This window comes from Phalacrocorax aristotelis, chromosome 3 (genome assembly GCF_949628215.1).
Source record: "Phalacrocorax aristotelis chromosome 3, bGulAri2.1, whole genome shotgun sequence".
NCBI classification, from domain to species: domain Eukaryota; kingdom Metazoa; phylum Chordata; class Aves; order Suliformes; family Phalacrocoracidae; genus Phalacrocorax; species Phalacrocorax aristotelis.
In genome coordinates this window covers 79,544,340-79,564,428 of record NC_134278.1, presented here as the reverse complement: position 1 = coordinate 79,564,428, position 20,089 = coordinate 79,544,340, and the positions used below count along the sequence as shown (strand labels likewise).

Genomic DNA, 20,089 nt, shown 5'->3' with positions numbered 1-20,089 from the left:
TGCACTCAGACCACATTTCATCTTAAGAAGTGCCATTAAAAACTCACTATTTAGCATGGCGGGAAGCTGCTGTAATTGAGGTAACTTTCTACTCACAACAAGAATTGTTACTGTAGTCTTGTCATCACATATCACTGACTGGAAATGTTTAGGCTGTCGTTTTTGAATGTCAAAGCCCAACTCCCCACTGCGTGTACATTATATGAAGCTTTAAAATCCTGGACTGGATTCTGATCAGTGCCATTCATAAACATTTATAGACATTTCTCTGCTGCAGTTACTCTGTACAAGAAACCTCCATCTTTTGGCAGACAGCGGGAACCTTTACCCAGTCTTCCCTCAAACATAGTCACCGCTTCCATGACTTCAAGTAAACATTTCAGACTGCAGAACGTACTAGATAACAGCAGCAGCCACCTACCTGCTAGAAATAAGTCTACTGGCATTTAGCCAAAAAACCTCAAAATACACTAGCTCACCAAGTTCCTACCTTCCACATCTGCCAAGTCACACAGATGTTCAGACTGAGACTCACAGAGATTTATATCTGCTAAGCACCACGTCCCCTGTTCCCTGGCATATTCACAAGATGCCACACTCTTGATCGATACTGAGGGCCAAATGGCAATCTGGCCAAAATATTGTGTTCTCATTTGTTTTTAGCATAAGAGCTTTCATTTTCAAATTTTATTCTAATGAAAGATGAATACTCCTTTTGACTGTACCAGTTAGCAACGTGAAATCCCCAGCTGATAGCCAACCATACCTCCAATTTGTATTGCTGTCTTGATTTCCCAAATGAAGACAACTACAGGTACACAACTATACTGCAATGTTAAAAAATGGGCCACAAGAAACAAGACAGAAAAATATAGCTTCCTCTAGTAAAGCTATTGCAGCACTTCATTTTTACTCAAAGTTTGGATTAATTGTAAATCACTTTCTCTACATGCAAAGACACTTCTAAGCACCCCTGTAAATGCAAAAGGTACATTAACAACTTCTAATATGCCTGCTGCATGCATGCACAAAATATAATCAAAAATAGCTTTGTTCCCCACTGGCTTGGTTAGCATAATTCAGGAAATTCAGGAAGGAAGGAAACATTGCCTTAAAAGTTTATTTTGAAAGGAAACACATTGAAAATATTTGTATCAAGTGAATTGTTCATAAAGGTGTTTTCTAGGCATGTGAGTAACCTCAGGCCCAATTTCTACACCACACTTGAAAGAGGCTTATCTAAGAAAAAAGCTGTTAGAGAAGTGGTGTGATGCAATGGAATAATCAGTAGCTAAGACTCAGGAAACCTGGATTTAAGGTTTAGTTGGTGGCTGATTAATCCTGTCTTGTCATTTGTTCAGCCCATTGTTCTTCATGCACCAGATGACAATCACAATATTTGTTTCCCTGGTAAATTGTTTTGAGAACTACTGATAAAAAGTTCTAAGCAATAACTGGGCACTACTAACAGGTGTAAGAGTTTACTCAGGTTAACAGCGCATCCAACCTCACTATGCACATCAAGGTCTCAACTTCACAAAGCCATTTTTTCTGATTTTGTGCAACTGATATCTCGGCTGCATTCACACACGTAAATCAATGTACATTCCACACATTGATGCTATCCTGGTCAACACATGAGACCTCTCCAGGGCTAGAACTGCCATGAGTTAATCCGTCTCCAGCTGAAATGAGAAGGCTCTCTTGTCAGAGCTGCTTTATCTCCTAACAGTCAAGCAAGGCTCGTCCACAAGCCTCTGCAGGCTCAAACTCTGCAGTTAGAAGCTGGGGCAAGGACAGGACTTTCTGATGGCTTTTCACAGCAACCAAGAGAGCAAAGAAAAACAGCAATGTCCTTCCCTCCTCCAGCTCCCCTGGCTGGTACCACAGTCCCCATCTCTGAGATCATAGGCTTGCTTTGGACCTTTCAGAAGCTCACAGGACTCACTGAAACACAGAAGCAAGCTGAATGCAGCACAAACTAGAGCAAAAGGTTTTGGCCCAACAGATTGGGCCTGAAAAGAATGGACAGTCTGCAATGGCAATTTCCACATAATTCATAAAAGTCATTAGTCTGATGATCAACATGATAGAGATTTTCAGTCTTTCCCACTGGCAGATGTTCATGAATTCAGCAAAATTTAAACATACCACATGCAAAATAGATATCACTGAACATTTATTTTGATGGCTTTCAGATGTAATATGTACTTGGGATTGGGGTTTTCAGAGTTCTGCTTTGTGGTTTTGAGGGTTGAGTTTCCTGCACAATACACAATTAAAAACACATGTTCACAAAACCAGAGCAAGATAAAAGATCAGATGACCCCACTGCAGCAATGCCATACCAGAAGGTGATAGGAGCCATCTGAGCAATGTGGAGCACACCTTGGCTTTCAAGAGGGCAGAGGATGCTCAGATCTCTTTGGGAGTACTCCCCACCCTATGGGAACAGGATAAGCAAACTTGTGTGCAATGAAATTGATACCAAGTCTTATCTGAGTAGCTATCACTAAAATATCACACCTCCACACAGTCAGCCTGTAGCCCAGCTCACTGCTTTGCAGCTACCAGGCCACATCTTGCATGGCGTGAAGGATAAGCACTGACGGAGCTGAAGACAGGCCCACAGATGACAGCTGAGTCAGCATCATGCCAAGCCAAGATCTACAATCTCATCCATCCCTAGACCTCCACAGAGTTGCAGCTGGCTTGAGCCCTGAATAAGAAACACATTTGGATTGCTAAAGGGACAGCGTTTACAGACAGAGGAGAATTGGGCCTGCAATCTGTAGGTCAAAGAGCTACCTCAGATTCATACCATTAAAATATGGAAATCTATGTTTGTTGAAATATGTTTCTTTACATATGGAACCAATGTCTCTGGGAGTGGCTAAAATTGAGAACATTCTCAGTTTTATCCTCTCCAGAGTCTTGATCAGACTTCTGGAGCAGTGAAGAAACTCTCTCTCGAACATTTTCCACTGTGTCCCACCAGATCTAATGGGACACAAATGTGGTACTTAGCAAGCACTATATCAACAGTCATGCTAGCTAGAGAAGTAAACCAACTGGGTGGTTTATTTATCATCTAACTAGTACAACTATTCCCGCTTCTGAGGCACTTGGATACCATGCTGATGGGTAAAAACAAAGACACAGTGAGGCTCAGTGTTTGGAATTAAGATGATTCTCCTGCTTCCCTGGGAAACAGCATTTCTTAGCAAACAGAATACAAACATTGTCTGGATTTTTCTCACTCTGGGCAGTGAAAATCTACTAATCACTTTCATCTTCCATTACAGATCCTTCCCCATGAGTTTCGAGAGCCTCTTGCTTCTTATGCATCATGATATATTTCGCAGCAGCATTGCAAGAACAAATCAATTGAAGTCTAACAAAATTTGTGCTTATTAAAAATGTTAAATTTGAGAGCAAACGTCATTTGACTGCATCTTCAGAGTCAACACCCTGTTTCTACTGTAACAAGGACAATGAATATCCAAAAATCTCCCATCAGGTTTAAGTGACATGTAGGATTGGTATCTAACCAATTAACAGAGCTAAGTGCACCTGTACCAAACACAAAGTAGAGCATGCCAAGGTTTGCTACATTTAAAGTATAGATCTTTTCATATTGATAAATACAACAGATATTTTTCTTCACAGGCAAGAGAAATTATTTCTCATTCAAACATTCTTCACTAATTCTTCAAAAATCCATTTTCCAAACTGGCAGCAGAATCAACTCTGTCAATTTTGTTAGTTAAAATAAAATAAAATAAAAACACCATCAAGCAACAGAGGTGGGACAGAATATGTTGCCCAGGAAACTGACTCAGCTTCAGTGCCTCAGGTACACATTTCCAGGTGGCAGTTGATAAGCCTTGACTTGCCGTTTAAGTACAACACACTTTGTGTAATTTGGATTGTTGTAGAGTTATAATGAAAGAGGGTCAAGCAAGTCCTTTTATGCTACATCTTTTTTTGGACTTCCCCTAGTATCTTTTCAGTATTCCATGAGTCTACAACTGGATGTAATTGCAGTAGTGTGATCAATACCAGGAGTTAGCACTATCCAACTCATTCTTGACAAAACCAGGATGATAGAGTGACTTAAGAGGATAAAACTCAGATCCAAGCTTCCAAGATAGTCTGATCAGCCACTTCTATGCTGTCAGGCAATCCAGCAATTCATTTTTATCAGCCTGAATACAACTTTTCAGTACACTCTAAAAGACTAAGAAATCTTTCCATTTCATTACTTTCATAGAGAAGGCAAAATATACAAATACCAATGCCTTAATGCTGAAATTAGGGTTTCTTTTAATATGCTCAGGATGCTTTTTGTCCTACTAGTCCTCCAAAAATATTTGCACATGCTACAGTCCCAAGTGTAAAAATGTAGCATTCAGCATTATTGGCTGGAGCGTAGATCAGATGTCAAGTTCCAAAAACAAGGAATAAATCAAAAACTTCTTAGCACCTGTACCTGGAGGGGAGACAGGTTCTGGTATCTTCTGCTGTTTAGCTAAGACTGCAGAGCCTTTGGACTTGGTGGTTGGAGAGTTGGTTAGGGAAAAAACATTGTTGGAACGCTTTGCTTTCATGTTTTCTTTATGGACCTAATAATATTGCAAAAACTTGAAATTCAAAATTTAACCTCAGGTTACAAAAAAAATCCTAGAACAGACGCAGGCAAGCAAGTTGAATGACAGTAACAGGCAAGTGACTTCATCCAAGCACTGCAAGAGCATGGATATTTAAGCGTCTTGCTTCTGTCTGGGCATCCAACTGGAGTGCAAGTCAGATGCCCAGTGAGGAGTGAACTGCTCAACTACTTTGAGGGATCTAAGCCAATATTCAGATTCTACCCTATAGCATTCGTATGCTTGTGCTTGATGTATCCAGCTGTCTCTAGTGAAATGTTTTTTCTCTCTCATAATCCAACAGTATTTTTAGAGACCCATCTTAATGTCATCAGTAGTGTTTTCAGACCACAAAAATCATAAGATTGATTTTTAACTTCATTAAGATTTGTTTGTAAAACAAAAATAGACTCAGAAACCAAGGGATGTAGATCACCAATCAATGCCTTTCTCCAGGCTTATCTGAACTTTGCATAAAGGAGCTACCTAGTGATAAATCAGCCCTGTAACCTTCGTAAGCAGCATTTTTTTTCTTTGAAGACAAGTTACAAGTACAAAAAGCCTATAGCAAACATTGATCATGGCAATTTTCACAATTCACAGGAAGTTAAAAAGATGCAGTGAAAGAAATCTAGTGAGTTTTGAGGCCAAACATTTGAAGGAGGTATCTCACTATTGATCAAATCAGAAAAGTTTGATTTACAGGCATCAAAGCTCTGGAATAATTTGGGTAACTTTGAAGAAGTACCAAACTGGACACCTTTAGAAGACATTCAATATTGTTGCTGACCTGTGCTGGTTTTGGCTGGGATAGAGTTAATTTTCTTCATAGTAGCCAGTATGGGGCTACATTTGGATTTGTGCTGGAAACAGTGTTGATAACACAGTGATGTTTCCATCCCTGCTGAGCCGGGCTTGCACAAAAGTCACGGCCCTTTCTGCTCCTCACCTCACCAGTAAGGGGCTGGGGGGCACAAGGAGCTGGGAGGGGACATGGCTGGGACAGCTGACCCCAACTGACCCCAGGGATGTCCCACACCATATGGCATCACGCTCAGCAGCTAGAGCCAGGGGGAGAAGCAGGAATGGGAGGACATTGAGAGTGATGGTGTTTGTTTTCCCAAGTAACTATTAGGTGTGATGGAGCCCTGCTTTCCTGGAGATGGCTGCACACCTGCCTGCCCATGGGAAGGAGTGAATGAATTCCTGGTTTTGCTTTGCTTGCACACATGGCTTTTGCTTTACCTGTTAAACTGTCTTTATCTCAATTCACGTGTGTTCTCACTTTTATCCTTCCGGTTCTTTCCCCCATCCCACTGGGGGGGAGTGAGTGAGCAGCTGTGTGGGGCCCTGTTGCTGGCTGGGGTTAAATCACGACATGATCACATTGCTCACTGTGCTCTTCCAGCTACAACAGATCTCTTACTCTTGACAGTGCTTGAACTGTGGTACTGTGTTTGATTAGTCTAAATAATCACTTAAATTATTATATGGACCTTCACAAATCAGTATTACAAACCTTGCCACCATTTTTCCCTCTCTGTAATCTGACATAATATTTGTAATAATTCAGCACAAAATCCACACAAGTCATGTAACTGAAAAATAAAGGGTTGAACAAACATGTACTTGCAGAACTATACAGGTACAAAACTGCTGGTTCCTTCCTCTCCCCAGGAACGTACAGAAACAACACAAACATGCCAGAAGTTTTACAGCAGAACTGACAAGTTGAACTAAGACTATTTGATATTCACAGCCTTCACATAACTGTTCATCTTTTAAGACAGCCTAGCTCAAGACAGCAGCTTTCCCATTCACAATCAATAAATTCGCAAACATTTTCATCTTCTGTACTAAATGCTCATGGACAGGTCTCAAATCACAATCCTGACTCCTTTTTGTGTATCTTCAGAATTAAAAGTACTTAGCAAAAAAAATTACAAAAAACAGACTAGAGCACAGACTAGTGTCATTAAGTGTATTTATTTTTTAAACAAGACTTTAGTAGATATCCTTTCCCCAACCCATTATACTTGTATAATTAATTTCCTCCGGAACAGATACTGTTATTACCAGTATATCTCACTGTCTTTCAGTCCCACTGTCCAAGGCCTCTTCAGGCTAATCCTTCCATTTTCTCATTTTGTTTGGAATCCTTCTGTTCTGATACTGTCTGAAAATCCCATCAGAAGCGATCAGATTTCAAAAGAAGAAATTGCACAATGAGGGGAAAGAGAGAAGGGTGGATTCTTCTCCTCATTTACTTTGAGATTTCTTGACTATGAATGCCCCAAAGATTATAGAAGATTCTTAATCCGTGTATATAAAGGAACCAAAGAACATTACTGAAACCCTTCAGAGTACTTCAAGTTTGCCCTAACGGTGAAGACTGCATTAAGTCCCTGAGGTAATTACAAGCCACAGCTGGAGAGCAAGTGGATGGAAAAATTGAACCCACATAACCAAAAGAACCACCTTACAGAAATTAGAAATTGCCACACTGGATCAGAGCAGTGCAATTAGTATTCTACCCTTTCCCCCACTCCCCAACAAGGACCAGGACCAGCTGTTTTAAATAGAGGCACAAAAAACTTTTTGTCATTAACTGCGAAGGAACAACACATCAGAGTGAAATTCCCCCACAGTTTCTGTACTTAGAAGCTGATGGTCACATCAGACCAAATGAATCCGATCTCTTCTCTCAAACACCAAGGATTCACATTTTATTTTTTAATTTGTATTATCCAAATGAATGTATGATACTTCTCAGGACTTCAACCATTGTTGGGCTCTGTGCCATTTCACAGCAATGAGGGTCTGGCTAAATCTGCTAGTGTGGCTTAAGAGTTTAGTTACAACTGAGCAGCCTATTAAAATACTTCTCCAAATTCCATGGTATAGTGCTCTCTCCCTTTTTCTTTACTTAGGCTTAATGCCGCAGTTATCTTCAGACAGACAAGAACACTGATTGTTACACAGTGGACTCTTCGACAGACTCAAGTATAAAGTTGTGGTAGAACCAGTCATACCACAAGTACTGTATAATTTGGTTTTAATCTTTTCATGAGTATGGATGTGGTATATTAAGATGTACTTCTTTCTGCGTTAAGCAAAATCCAAAGCTCAGTGTGTCAGTCCTAGATGGCTCTCTTTACAGAGCCCACCCTGTAACTATTCAAGAAGCATATGCAGATAAAATTTGTATCAAGATCATGAATTGAAAATAATTCTCAATGCTCTCTCAGTAACTCTATATCTGTGTATATGACAATAAGACCTAAGATAAGCTGTGCTTTGGTTTACTAATTAAGACATGACCTACTAGCTCATAAGCCAATGCATTTTCATTGTTAGAGTCATTTTCTTGTGTACACAAAGCTTTATTATACCTCATCAAACACCCTATAATTTGGATGCCTCGCTGTCCTTGACACCCATCAACATCTATGCACTTTATGTGTGAATGGGAGTACATAATTTTAACCCCACACAATACTTACTGCTATGCTCTTCCCTAATTGTTAACCCATTCATCACCAATCCCTGCACAACCTGCAGCAACTCTCCATTATTAACATCTTAATAAAATTTTAAAAAATTTTTAAAAATCCATTTACAGATAGAACAGAAAAGACAGGACACCCTTTGATTAACACACATAATATACCCTACAAGGCTGAAGTTTTGAAGCAAGCAGCACTTACCAAGAGTTGTTATAATATTCTAACTCTGCATTATAACTGCCAGAGTTCATGGAATTTGACAATTTAATCACTATAATATTTCTAAAAACATATTTTACTATTATAAAATCATAACACTGTAACTCAGAAAGCTGTGCAAAGGATTATGTTACACCAGGTCTTGTCCTCAGGTTAAAGATATTATCTCCAAGCAAGAACTCGGACAAGGCTTTAATGTGAGGACTCTCCATTCTGGCACTAAAAAAGTAAAACAAAAAGATGCCCACATATTTCAGGCAGACAACACTAACAGCCGTGCAAGCTCCTGATGAGCTCTCGGAGATAAAGGCAAATGTCTTGCACCTTGACCCCATCACCACGAAAAACAAATACACTTTTCTATTGTGTTCAGTACATACCGAAACAAACTCCACTCACTACTCAGAAAATACATTATTTTTAAAAACGTACACTGAAATAAACGGAACAAAGAAAATCAGTATGTCAGATCCATCCTAGGTGTGACACTAGTAAAGTCAGGAGATGGGCACAAGCACTGGCTTGCAGAGTGTTTGTCAAGACACAGTCAATAATGGCACTGTGATTTATTGTCAGCCTTTCACTTCTGGAGGTCTGTGGTCAAATGTCAGTAAAGTTCCAACAGACACTCAAAACAGGAGATATGGCCACACATCTCAAATTAATCAGCCAGCCACCATAGCTGCTAACCTCTGCTTTGCACTGGTTAAATGCTTGGAAGATAAGGGCGCTATGCACAGGTCTGAAGAGAGAGCTACTGCATGGGCCGTATCAGCGCTTCTGGGTAACTGTGGTACGCCACATCAACTGGGGGAAATGAGTAACTGATTCACTGGCAAAGCTGTAGAGTCATCACCAATTCCCTCCCACCTTATTAACACACACACCCCCCAAAGACTAACACAGAGCTTGGTTGAAAAGATACATGGTATACTCATGATGGTTTAAAGGTAATATATCTATATTCCCTACTCTGATTCTTGCAGTGAAAGTGCCATTGCTTCATCAAAGAAAAACTGATTTAGCATCAAGTCCTTACTGCACAAAGTCATCTGCGTAGAAGGATATGCAACCTAAGGGAAAAAGGAAAAAGTACAAAACTCGAAAGTAGCAACTTCACAGAAAGTACTGTGTATCACATGTGGTTGTGGTGTATTCATAGTCTTGTAACAAGAGAGGTTGTTCCGCTGAATCTTTCCCATACTTCCCACCATAACATGTAGTGCTACTGCCTATCTAGTGACAAATAGACAGGGATAGAAGCAAACCTCTGCAGTCAGCACTAGCCTGTTTGCCACTTTGGTCATCCACTGAACTTCTCAGTAACCAGAGTGCTGGAACATCCATGTAACTGCCTGAAACTAGGCAAGTTTCCTCATGAGAAGAGGCATCAGTCTTACCATTAACATATCAATAGCTTTGCTGGAAGGATGATCCACCTTATACTAAAACATTCAAACCAAAACTGGTTTTGTCACTGAAGCGTAAACTTCTCCCAAAAGTCATTCCACATGAGTTTCTAGTAGGTTAATTGTTTTGCTATTACAAGCCACATTTTCAACTTGATAAATTACTCCACAAAACTGAGTTTAGTAATAAGCATGGCATACCTGAGCCACATGCACACTCACATATCCTGCCCCAGTTCTTTTACAGTTTGTAATAATTAAAACCAATTTACAAGTTTGATATCAAACTTATGGAATTCAATTGAAAGACTCACATTGACATGAAGTTTCAGAGCTTTACACTTAAAATAATAAACTTCTGAAATACACAGTAGATTACTTCGTACTGGCAAGCAAAAACTCTATGAATCCTGTAGCTTTTATTTCTATGACAGGTTACTCTCAAGAGTAAGAAATGCTGTATGAGGCTCCCAACAGCAGGTGTACAGTGGTAGGTGCCATCAGGAAAGCTCAAGTCACACACAAAATATTGTATGCTGCTATTAGCGGCAGGCAAATTATTTCCATTTCAACTTTAAGAAACATAACACATAAGCAAACCTACACCAAAACATGACGTCATTTCACTGTTTGGCCAGCAGGATGTGAGCTATTTCCACTGAGGATAACTGAGGATATCAGTTAGCGCAGTAATATTATTATAAGTTTTTTCTCTCTGAAGGCACACTGCAGTTTCTTCTTTTTACTCAGTGCAGTATTTTCTGATTTTATTTTCCTTATAAGAAGTACATTTATAGCAGAAACTGTTCAAAATTTATGCTGAGTCTCCATGTAGCCTACAAACACCTTTGCCCAAGGAGAGGTGCTGTTGCATTTGTTCTATAAAAATTCTCACACCTCCAGCAGTACGTAGTAGTGCTAGTCAGCAGTTTTACTTCTCTTCATTAATAACCTCAGCAGGAAGTGAAAAGCACATATGAAAGCCTTCTGATACTCTCCTTTCACACAAAAGTCAAAGCCCAGAGTAAAACAAAGGACTTCTTAAAATAGAAAGTTTACAATAAATTGCTTAGAATAAAAAACACCACTTAGACTGCAAATGCTGAAAGGACATTAATTTATATAGAGGCACTTAAACCCCACATATTTCTGTAAGAGTTCAACTGTCATGTATTATTCTAGGTTGCATAGATGTTCTCTTTAAAATATTTAAAATATTTTTACTGCCGGTATTTTCTAATTTCAGCAATCTTTTTATCCCTAATACCTCTGTATTCATTACCCAGAATGTTTAGGTGTGATCACAGCAAATCTGGTTAGAGTCAAATTTGGTTAGAGCCTTTAAAATGAAATATATGTGTTTTCAATTAACAACCATCTAGTCAAATTTAGTTCTCACATCCCATTTTCTGTCACTCCAAAGGCTGAGGACACCCATTTCAGAAAAATATGTAGAAGAACCCTGAAGTAATTTTTTTAAAGCTTTATAAATCTTATAAATGAAAGCTGACATGTCATACAAGAAAAAAAAAAACCCAAGATCAAACCCTTGAGCATAGAAAATAAGAATTATAAAAGGAAATGTTATCACTTCATCGTTTATTCCTTCAGCTATGCCTATGGACTAAAGACAGCTTCAGACTGCGGTAACTTCCCACATACCTCATGACAGCTTAAAATATGCATGAAGCCCAAATGATTAATGCATATACCATATCCTGTAAAGCAGACTACAGCTACACATCATATTTCTCACAGCATTGCAATATTACATTGCAACTGCTTTAACTTTAGCTTAAGAGTTAAGAGTTTGTCAGAAACCTGCAAATGCTCTAACTCCACTCCCTGTGTCTTTACACAGAGCCAAAGTTCTGGTATAGATAACGGTACCCTACTGAATACATTGTGTCCCTGTGGTCACAAGTGCTGACAAGACCCAAACTGAGGGTAAATGGGAGCTGTTAGCAGCATATGGAAGCTCTCAGGGAATAGCTAGGCTGTTTGCAAACACACTTCCCAATTAGGAAACACAATTTCAGGTAGACAGTATAGTACCTTTTAGAATGAGGTTTGACACGCAGAGGAATACTTTCTTCTCTGAGACCAGATTCAGAGTCAAGATCAAAGAAGATGGGACAAGCCTGTACTGAGTCTGGTAAGTTCTGATTACATAGCTAAAATATATTGGTTTACTCCTTAATTTACAAAGGAGTCAGAAGATGTTTGTCTCTGCCATTCGTCATTTAGGACCACAAACACTTCACTCTTGCTGCGCAAATGACAGTCCACAACTACTGCAATAAGATTAGTAGTGCCCTGCAAAATAATCACGCAGATGTGCAATCAACATCTGCTAGCTAGACATACTCTAGCTTTTAAAACTAACTAGGTTCCACCCACAAGATATAGTATATTTACTACATGATTTTGGGATAAGAATTGAAAATAGCATCCTTTTATGTCGCTTATCAGAGTTTAGCGAGAGGTTTCCATGCCACATTCTACCTCACAGTTTCACAATTTCACTGTTCCTTACAACGGATGGAAAAGATCAGGATTTTCATTACAGCTCAATGCACAGCTCCCCATCTATGCTTGATTGGCAGGTTCACGTATATAGGTATACACAGAACATGCAAATTAAGATTTACACATTACTTTCACAACAGTAACAAGTGATAACGGTCAGCACTTTTCCCACTTCCATATTAACTGTTCTTCTCCACAACTTTACAGTAGCTGACAAAATCAAAACACAAAGAATCCAAAACAATTCACCCTTGCTGTGAAGACCAAGTATTTTCCTGATGTTTAAGGGCACTTCCTCAGAGCAAAGCTGGCAGGAGTTTTACCACTGACAAAGGTCAGACAAATGTCAGAATTAAACCTCATGCTTGCATCAAATCGTATAAATATGAAAGACAGGTTTGCAAACTTACTGGTGAGGCAAGTCCTCAGCAAAAATGATTATGTAAAGTGTAGGACAGGCAAAGCTCTGATTAAAGTCACCAGGCTCCCAAACCACCAGCTGCCCTTTCCAGCATCTGGTGGCCAAAGTCCAAACTGTAGATAGTTGAAGCACTCTGCACAAAGAAATCCACTCAACCTAGGCTTAAAGTAACAACTGCTTTCACTGTACTGTTAATAATATGGCTGAGTTTGTAACAAGACTATCTGGACAAAAAAAAAAAATATCAGAAAGCCCACCATGCTGGGAGCAGAAAAACCATACCTTTGTGTGTGAGTTTTAAAAATATATACTGAAAACCTTAGATCACCTTTCTACACGGGCAGTGACTGGATTGATAAACATCACGAGTGCAAGTAAGAAGGCACTTTTAGAAAGTCTGTTTCTGTACTTCACGCTACTTAAAGCCAGGTCAATTTTGAACAGAAAGAACTGAATGGAGAATGAAATACAGTATTTAATGGAAGTTTTGCAAGATTAACTTTTATAACTTAAATATTACACAACTTCACACAGTTGCTATACACTCACCTTATTAATAATTTTAAAAACCATTAAAAAGAAAAGTGTCTACACTTACCACTTTGGGGTTCATCAGCCCTGCCACGTACACCCATGTCACTGAAAGTAATCTGGATTTACCCCTACAGAGCAGCTTATCTTAACTGAAGGCATTCTGTAAGTTAACCACGACAGGTAAATGGACCGATGTGAGAATGTGATGTGATAAATGACAAGGACAGCACTCAGCACAGAGCTCGCTATCTCCTCCATCTCACAAGCAGATCCGACAACAAGTGGTCACTTCCGCCGATGTCAACACAACTTCTCACAGCTGCTTATAAAATGGAAACACATAAACTCCATCCAAGACAATTTGCTAAAGTAAAATCCTCACTGTCTTCCATGTGTGACTTCAAATCTAAGCGTAAAGGGCTGAGAAATGGGTTTTCAACTATTTGCTTCATGACAACATCTCAAAACACACAGAAGAATCAAAATGGAGCCGACCAAGAAATTCTGCGAAGTCTATATGAAGTTATTTCTACACCACAGTGGGATGTTGGAACTTTGGTTTTAATAATTTCATTTGCTGTATTTCCTTAATTTCAATATTGTTGTAGCCACTTGTCTTTCCAAATAACAAAAGACTTAAATCGTGACTATCTTAAACAAAAGTCATTAATTTCAATCAGTGAGGATACACGGCTCTTAAAAGCTAGGCATGTTTATTGGTTATCTTTCTAAATTGCAGCAATAACAACACACAAAAAATCCGTAAGATCTTCCTTAATTTTTAATTTGTTATAATTAAACACATGCAAACTCAAGGCTTTGAAAAGCTTTAGGAGCTATCAGATTCATTTATATTGAGCCTAGCTCTCCATCTGGGGTCTTTTATAAAGTTTATGGAAAAGGACATAAGCAGCCTTCCATCAATAAACAGGAAATTTTAAAATATTTAAAGCTATTGACAGGGTGGGTTAGGAACGTGGAAATTAAATTGGGGACATTCACCTCCATTCTGCTGACGCAAATATAGGCAGGAGAATAAACACACACAATTCCTCTCTGATGTAAACAGAAATCTACCTAAGGACAGACAGTTTACCAACTGCAGAGCACGATCAAGGCCAAGAGCTGCTTCCTGATACCTTACACCAACACTCAAAATGCACTCTTCCTCTACTTTTTCAATCCACCCAGCACCTGCTGGATGGACAAACAGGTATATTGTGGTTAATTCATTTGCTAATGGAATAATGCTTATGCCAGACTTGTTAGCTTTCAGGTCACATAAAACATTATTCCTTTTCCAGAAACAGTTGAAATAGCACTGAAACTTCTTTAGTAATTTTCAAAGTGAGTTTTCACTAAATATATTGACCCACCATTCATTCCATTGTATATACTTCTGTGGTGAGACGACAGGTCATCTGTTAATTGTCTCCTGAGGGTACCTTCTCTGCTGCCTCCACTGAGATGTTTGAGATGCTCCGGGCTCCCTCCATAGTGTTGTTTGAGGTGCTCAGGGCTCGTACCCCTCACTTTGTGGAGGTGTTCTGTACTTCCACTCGATGTGTGCTTTTGCAGATGATCTGGGCTGCTACTGCTGTGCTTTTGATGCTCAGGGCTACTACCAGGCCTCTGCTTCTGAAAGTGTTCAGGGCTACTACTCAAAACATGCTTTGGGATAGTTTCTGGACTGCTGCTGCTCTGCTTTTGCTGTTCAGGTGCTTTGACAATGGGTTTGTGATGTTCTGGACTCGGTCCTTTCAGGTGATGGTCAGGACTGCCAGAACTCCTGGGCTTCTGGAGGTGCTCTGGGCTGATACTCCTGTGTTTCTGATGCTCAGGGCTTCCTTCACCCCGACTTTTTTGAAGATGTTCTGGACTAGTACTTGGATGATGTTTATGATGGTCTGGACTGTCTGTACTTCCTGTACTAGAAGTACTACTCCCATCACCAACATCTCTTATGTAAGTACTCGTTGCGGTTAGCTGGCACAGGCTGATCTGGCTGTCGATAGAGCTCCGGCTGCCTGCTCCACCACTTTTCTCCTCATCCAGCAACACACACAATTCTTTCAGCTCTAGGTTTTCCTTAACCACTTCTTCTTGCCTCACTTCCAATTCTTTCAGCTTCTGTAAGTACAAGGCAACCTCTTTGTGCATAACACTAGCACTGTATCTGCCAAGTCTCTGCCACTCACGGGACACCTTCTTGCCTTTCTGCCTGTCATCATCCAGAAAACAGCAAAGGTCTCTCAGCTCTTGGTTGTCTTCTTGCAGCTTCTGGTTGATATCCTTTAAAAGAAAGATAATCATGACAGGGAAGGGTCTAAAAGAATTAGCATTATACCATAACCATTACACAAGCCAGTGAACAGCACTGCTACAAACCCATCATCTGGGCACTCAGGTGAGGCATAAATAATCATGCGTGTAGATCCGGCATGTTATAACAGCATCGTGCTTCAAACTAACAAAGCTGCTGTCCAGTAAAAAGTGACTGTAATGTGAAGCTAACCTTCAAGGGTTCAAAGATTAACTTCTGATACAGCATAAAAGTTTCAGGTGCTTAATTAGTTTTCATGCTAAATATCAGAATAATTTAGCTCCCAAACTGGGCAAAGATCATAAGCATGCTCATGATGATCTCACTCCCTTGAGAAATAATGACCTGCAAGTTATTGCTAAATAAAACTGCAAGGTACATCAGAAATTGTAATCTCACTTGAATAATTAACTTTTGTACTCTCTGTTCCCTAAAGCATATTCACATATAAAGATGAACTTTTTAAGATATTTAAAATATTTGGCGTTTGTTTGATTTTGTTTCAGATTTGCATAGAAGAATCTTGTCATCACTTAACCAGAATTGCTTCAACCACTCTGAAATGAAATAATCTGCTTGAATAGATTTTTCACTCCTAACAAAATGAAGTGCACAATTCCATACCCTTCTTTAAGTGAGGAACAGTCTGAAGCAAAACCGTTCAAGCTGTTACTATAGCAGAATATGTCAAAGAAAACATTTTCAGTATTTTAGCCTCCTAGTTTTACTAAACTGGCTTGCGACCATGTTCATCTTTCTCCCATTGAAATATTCACTCCTTCTTATGTATCATTAGAAGTAGAGAGTAGCCACAATTGTTAAAAATTTAGCCTTATGGAAAGATCACTTTAGCACTGTTTCTTAAGAAAAGGAAGCTTTTGTAACTCCACTGGGTTTGTGTGCATGCATGCATGCATGTTTGTCTCATCTTTGCCTCAAAATAGCTTCAAGCTTGACCAGTTTCAACCCACATTTGACAAAGGAGAATTCTCAATAGGCTACAAGGTATCCTTAAAAATCTGTGCTGGTGAGAGACATTTAAAATAACCCCACAGTGGAACAAAAAAAGTTTGAGTAGAAGCCCATAATTCAGCAGTCAGAAGCAGGAGGCACCCATCCACCAAGACCAGGCACAGCTACTCATTGCTACTCATGGACCAGCCGTTTCACATGGGACAAAGAAGGTCAATGTCCAGACACCAATGCAGGGCTCAAAAACTCCTCCCAAATTCCTTTTAAAAGTTCCAGCTGAGCCATCTGAACAAAAGGTGGAAGTTAACCATCACTTAAGGAGTTCAGAATAGAGAGAGGAATTTGTCACTCCTTCCTACACATCTTGGGGTGTTTTATCACTTATCTGGACGATGCATAAACCCACACAATGTCACAACACCTTTGCACATAACCAGAAGATACTATTGTTGTAATTTAGCTTACATTTTAAATATACGCTTTATTTTTACGAAAGTACTATCATTGATGGGTCTTTTTTTACCTCCAGACACCATATATTGTCAAAAAGAGGAAGGGGGCACACACACACTCTCATACTTTACAGAACAGGAGAACTTGGGGACAGGAACAGTCTTCCCCCACATGCTATTTGTTTTATGTCACACTATCATCAAAGACACTGTCACAATAATTTAGTTGTTTAAAGCCATTCTACAAGTCCAGAACTCTCTTCTAATGCACTCTCATGTAATAATTCAAAAGCCAACATTGCGTCTGTCTCTCCTCTCTCCTTCCCACTAACCTCTCACCTCCCTGAAGGGATTTCCTAAGAACAATGTCCTTTCTCAAAGCAACTAGACAGAAGATGTTTTGTAGTTATGCCTACTTTAAGATAGCGTTCTACATCCATAATACATGCGTACATGCTACAGCAGGATAATTATCTGTAAGTAGTCACACTATCTTCCCAGTCCTCAGAATTGGGAAGGAAACAGGGACTATGCCTCTCATCCAACAAAAAAGTTAGATTAAGAAAGGATAAGTCACTACAGACTTGGTCTGCCTCTCCCTGTAGTCTGCAGAAGTATACAATCAAAAATTATTTGATCAGAGATGCGTTATCAGACATCTTTTTAGACAACAAACCAGGGATTGGTTCTGATCATCCTGAAACCGAGCCCAAGGGTTTGCCATCACCTACCATACACTTCAGCGCATCCTGGAATCAACCAGCTCTCTCCAGCAGCCTACCAGACTGCCCGACAGATGAGTAAGTCATCTTAAAATACTGACAGAAAACGGCATAAGCTACACAAAACCTTTTGATCCCCTATAGCTCTGTACACTACTCTTTCACGTTGCACTTCAGATGGGATCACTTAACCTTACTAAAAACCAATGAGGTCTAACAGAACAGTGTCAAGACTTAAGTGTTTTCATCAACCCAGAGCATACTGGGGCAGAGCGTCCAACAGCTGTGCTCCACAGCCTGCCTGGTCATCTCTTGTCTGGACACTCGGTTTTTAAGCAGGGTCAAACGCTACGCACTCCAGTCCTTGATCACTTTTTGTGCGATTCTCGGTAACAGCGCCTCCCAGACCATCCACCTGATGGGATGGCTCCCGGTGGGACGAGTGGGGGACGCAGAGACACGGCGGAAACTTCAGAGCTCCCACCCTGCCCATCCCGCTACCTTCAAGCCGCGGATCTCGCCGAGGTGGAGCTGGAGGCGGCGGTTCACCTCCCGGATGAGGTTGCTGTGGTCCAGCATCGCGCTCATCTTCTCGGCCTCGGCGCGGCGGAGGCTGCGGATCAGCTCCTCCTTGCTCCACTTGAGCAGCTCCTCGTCCGACACCTTGGACAAGTCCTCGGCCGGCGCCGCCCCGCAACTTTCCGCCGTCACTTTGGCCATGATGGGGGTGCGGCAGCCCGCCGGCAACCCGCCGCCGAGGGGCCGCAGCCCTCCCGGGGCCGCCCCGCCGCAGCCGCCCCGCCGTGCACGGGGGAAAGCGGGGGCGAGCCGGGAGGCGGCGGGGGTACCCCCAGCTCCAGCGCTGCCGCCGGCGCTTGGGGTGGGGGGGTGAGGGGGTGGGGTGGAGAGCGCTTCTGGCTCCAGGCAGCGGATCCTGGGAAAAAGGAGGAAGAGGAGGAGGAAAGGGTGTGGAGGAAGCCAGGCCACCGTCTGGGGAGCAAACTTCCCCCGTCGGGAAGGGAAAAAAAAACCAAAACAAGACAAAGGAAGCCCCAACAAGCCGGTTCTTTCAACAGGTCAGCGGGAGCAGCGTGCGCCTTGTCCTCCCCGCCGCGCCGCGGCCGCCCAGCGCTGGGAGCAGTGCCTTTCACGGTAACCGACTCACGGCGGCTGAGGGATGCGGGCGCGACGAGCGGGGAGGGTGCCAGGTCCCGAGCCGGCGCTCCATGGCGGCGGGAGGACCGGAGCGGAGCGGAGCAGAGCGGACAGACGCTGCCACCGCCAGTGGCGGGCGCGGGGCGGCTCGCGGCTTTTCAGCGGGGCGCGCGCCACGTGCGGGCCCGCGCGGGCGGCGGGGGGGGCAGGGGGATGGACTGAGGGGACGGTGTCTCTGAGCGGCTCGCGGGCGCCACCTGCAGCGCTCTGCCCGCCAGCCCTGCTGGTACCCGAGCGAAGAGGGGGTACGGACACCTTCGTGTCACCCCACGGATCCCTCCACCGGGGCGGCGTGTGAGGGTCGCGTTACGTCACCCAGGCTTTCACCTCATCTCTCATTCACAGCGAGAATACGTCAGCCTCACGGGGCCGTCGCCAGGCAGAACCAGATACGGCCCCTCATGGCGACTCTTCACGGGAGCTGAACGGTCGTGTGCAACAAAACGAGCTCCCCACAGGAATTAGGATTGGGATAGTCACATTTCTTCCTTCAGAAGATCCAGTCACGGTGTTGTAAGAGGCTTCTGCTTCCCAAAGCCTCGACATAAACCTGCCTTGGAGATTATTTGAGGATGAAACTTGATAAATCATTCACACTGCTTACAAAGCAAGATGAGACAATCTATCTCTGTGGCGGAAGGGGATGAACTGAAACCATTAGGTGAATATTGGTTGAACTGCCATTTTTAAATCACCCAGCTCCCCCTGGACAATCCCCTGTGGGCAGGGGAGGTGCCTCACTTACTAGGCCCTTACTACCTCCTGGTTAGCAATTTTATAATTACTTGGCATCAAAGAAGATCTTTGATTCTTGAGGGGGAAATTTAAAGTACTTAACACCAGCACTGGCAGATCACGAGGCTGTAGCCCCCGAGCGGGGCTGGCTTTGCAGAAGGTAGCCGCAGCTGGAGAACACATGCCCGGCCCGTCTGGCTGTCGCTGCCCCAGCTGGCTCTGTGGCATTTTGCTGCCTCTGGCAGCTCTCTGCCTGCTGGAAGACGAGCCGATGCCACAGGAGCAGACTAGCCAAGAACTGTTTTCTGCTCTGGTCCTATTTAAAAGTTGCCACAAGAATGGTTAACTCAAACGCTCTTCCTTTTTTCTTATTCCTAATCTTCTCCTTGCACCACCAGCTGTC

The 20,089-nt window shown here is 41.9% G+C and overlaps 1 protein-coding gene across 4 annotated transcripts in view; it reads right to left on the bottom strand.

Moving 5' to 3' along the window:
• Positions 1 to 18,670, bottom strand: part of CCDC85A (coiled-coil domain containing 85A) — an 85,712-nt gene extending 67,042 nt beyond the window's left edge. For 3 of the 4 annotated variants that reach the window (XM_075088147.1, XM_075088144.1, XM_075088145.1), the window contains exons 1-2: positions 18,238 to 18,600; positions 14,644 to 15,559 (exon numbers count right to left, since the gene is read on the bottom strand). In XM_075088147.1, the coding sequence (XP_074944248.1) occupies positions 14,644 to 15,559; positions 18,238 to 18,456 (1,135 nt within the window). In that variant the 5' untranslated portion in view covers positions 18,457 to 18,600. Of the gene's footprint in view, positions 1 to 14,643; positions 15,560 to 18,237 lie in introns of all 4 variants that reach the window. The other variant, XM_075088146.1, reaches the window with a different exon arrangement.
• Positions 18,671 to 20,089: the final 1,419 nt, after the last annotated feature.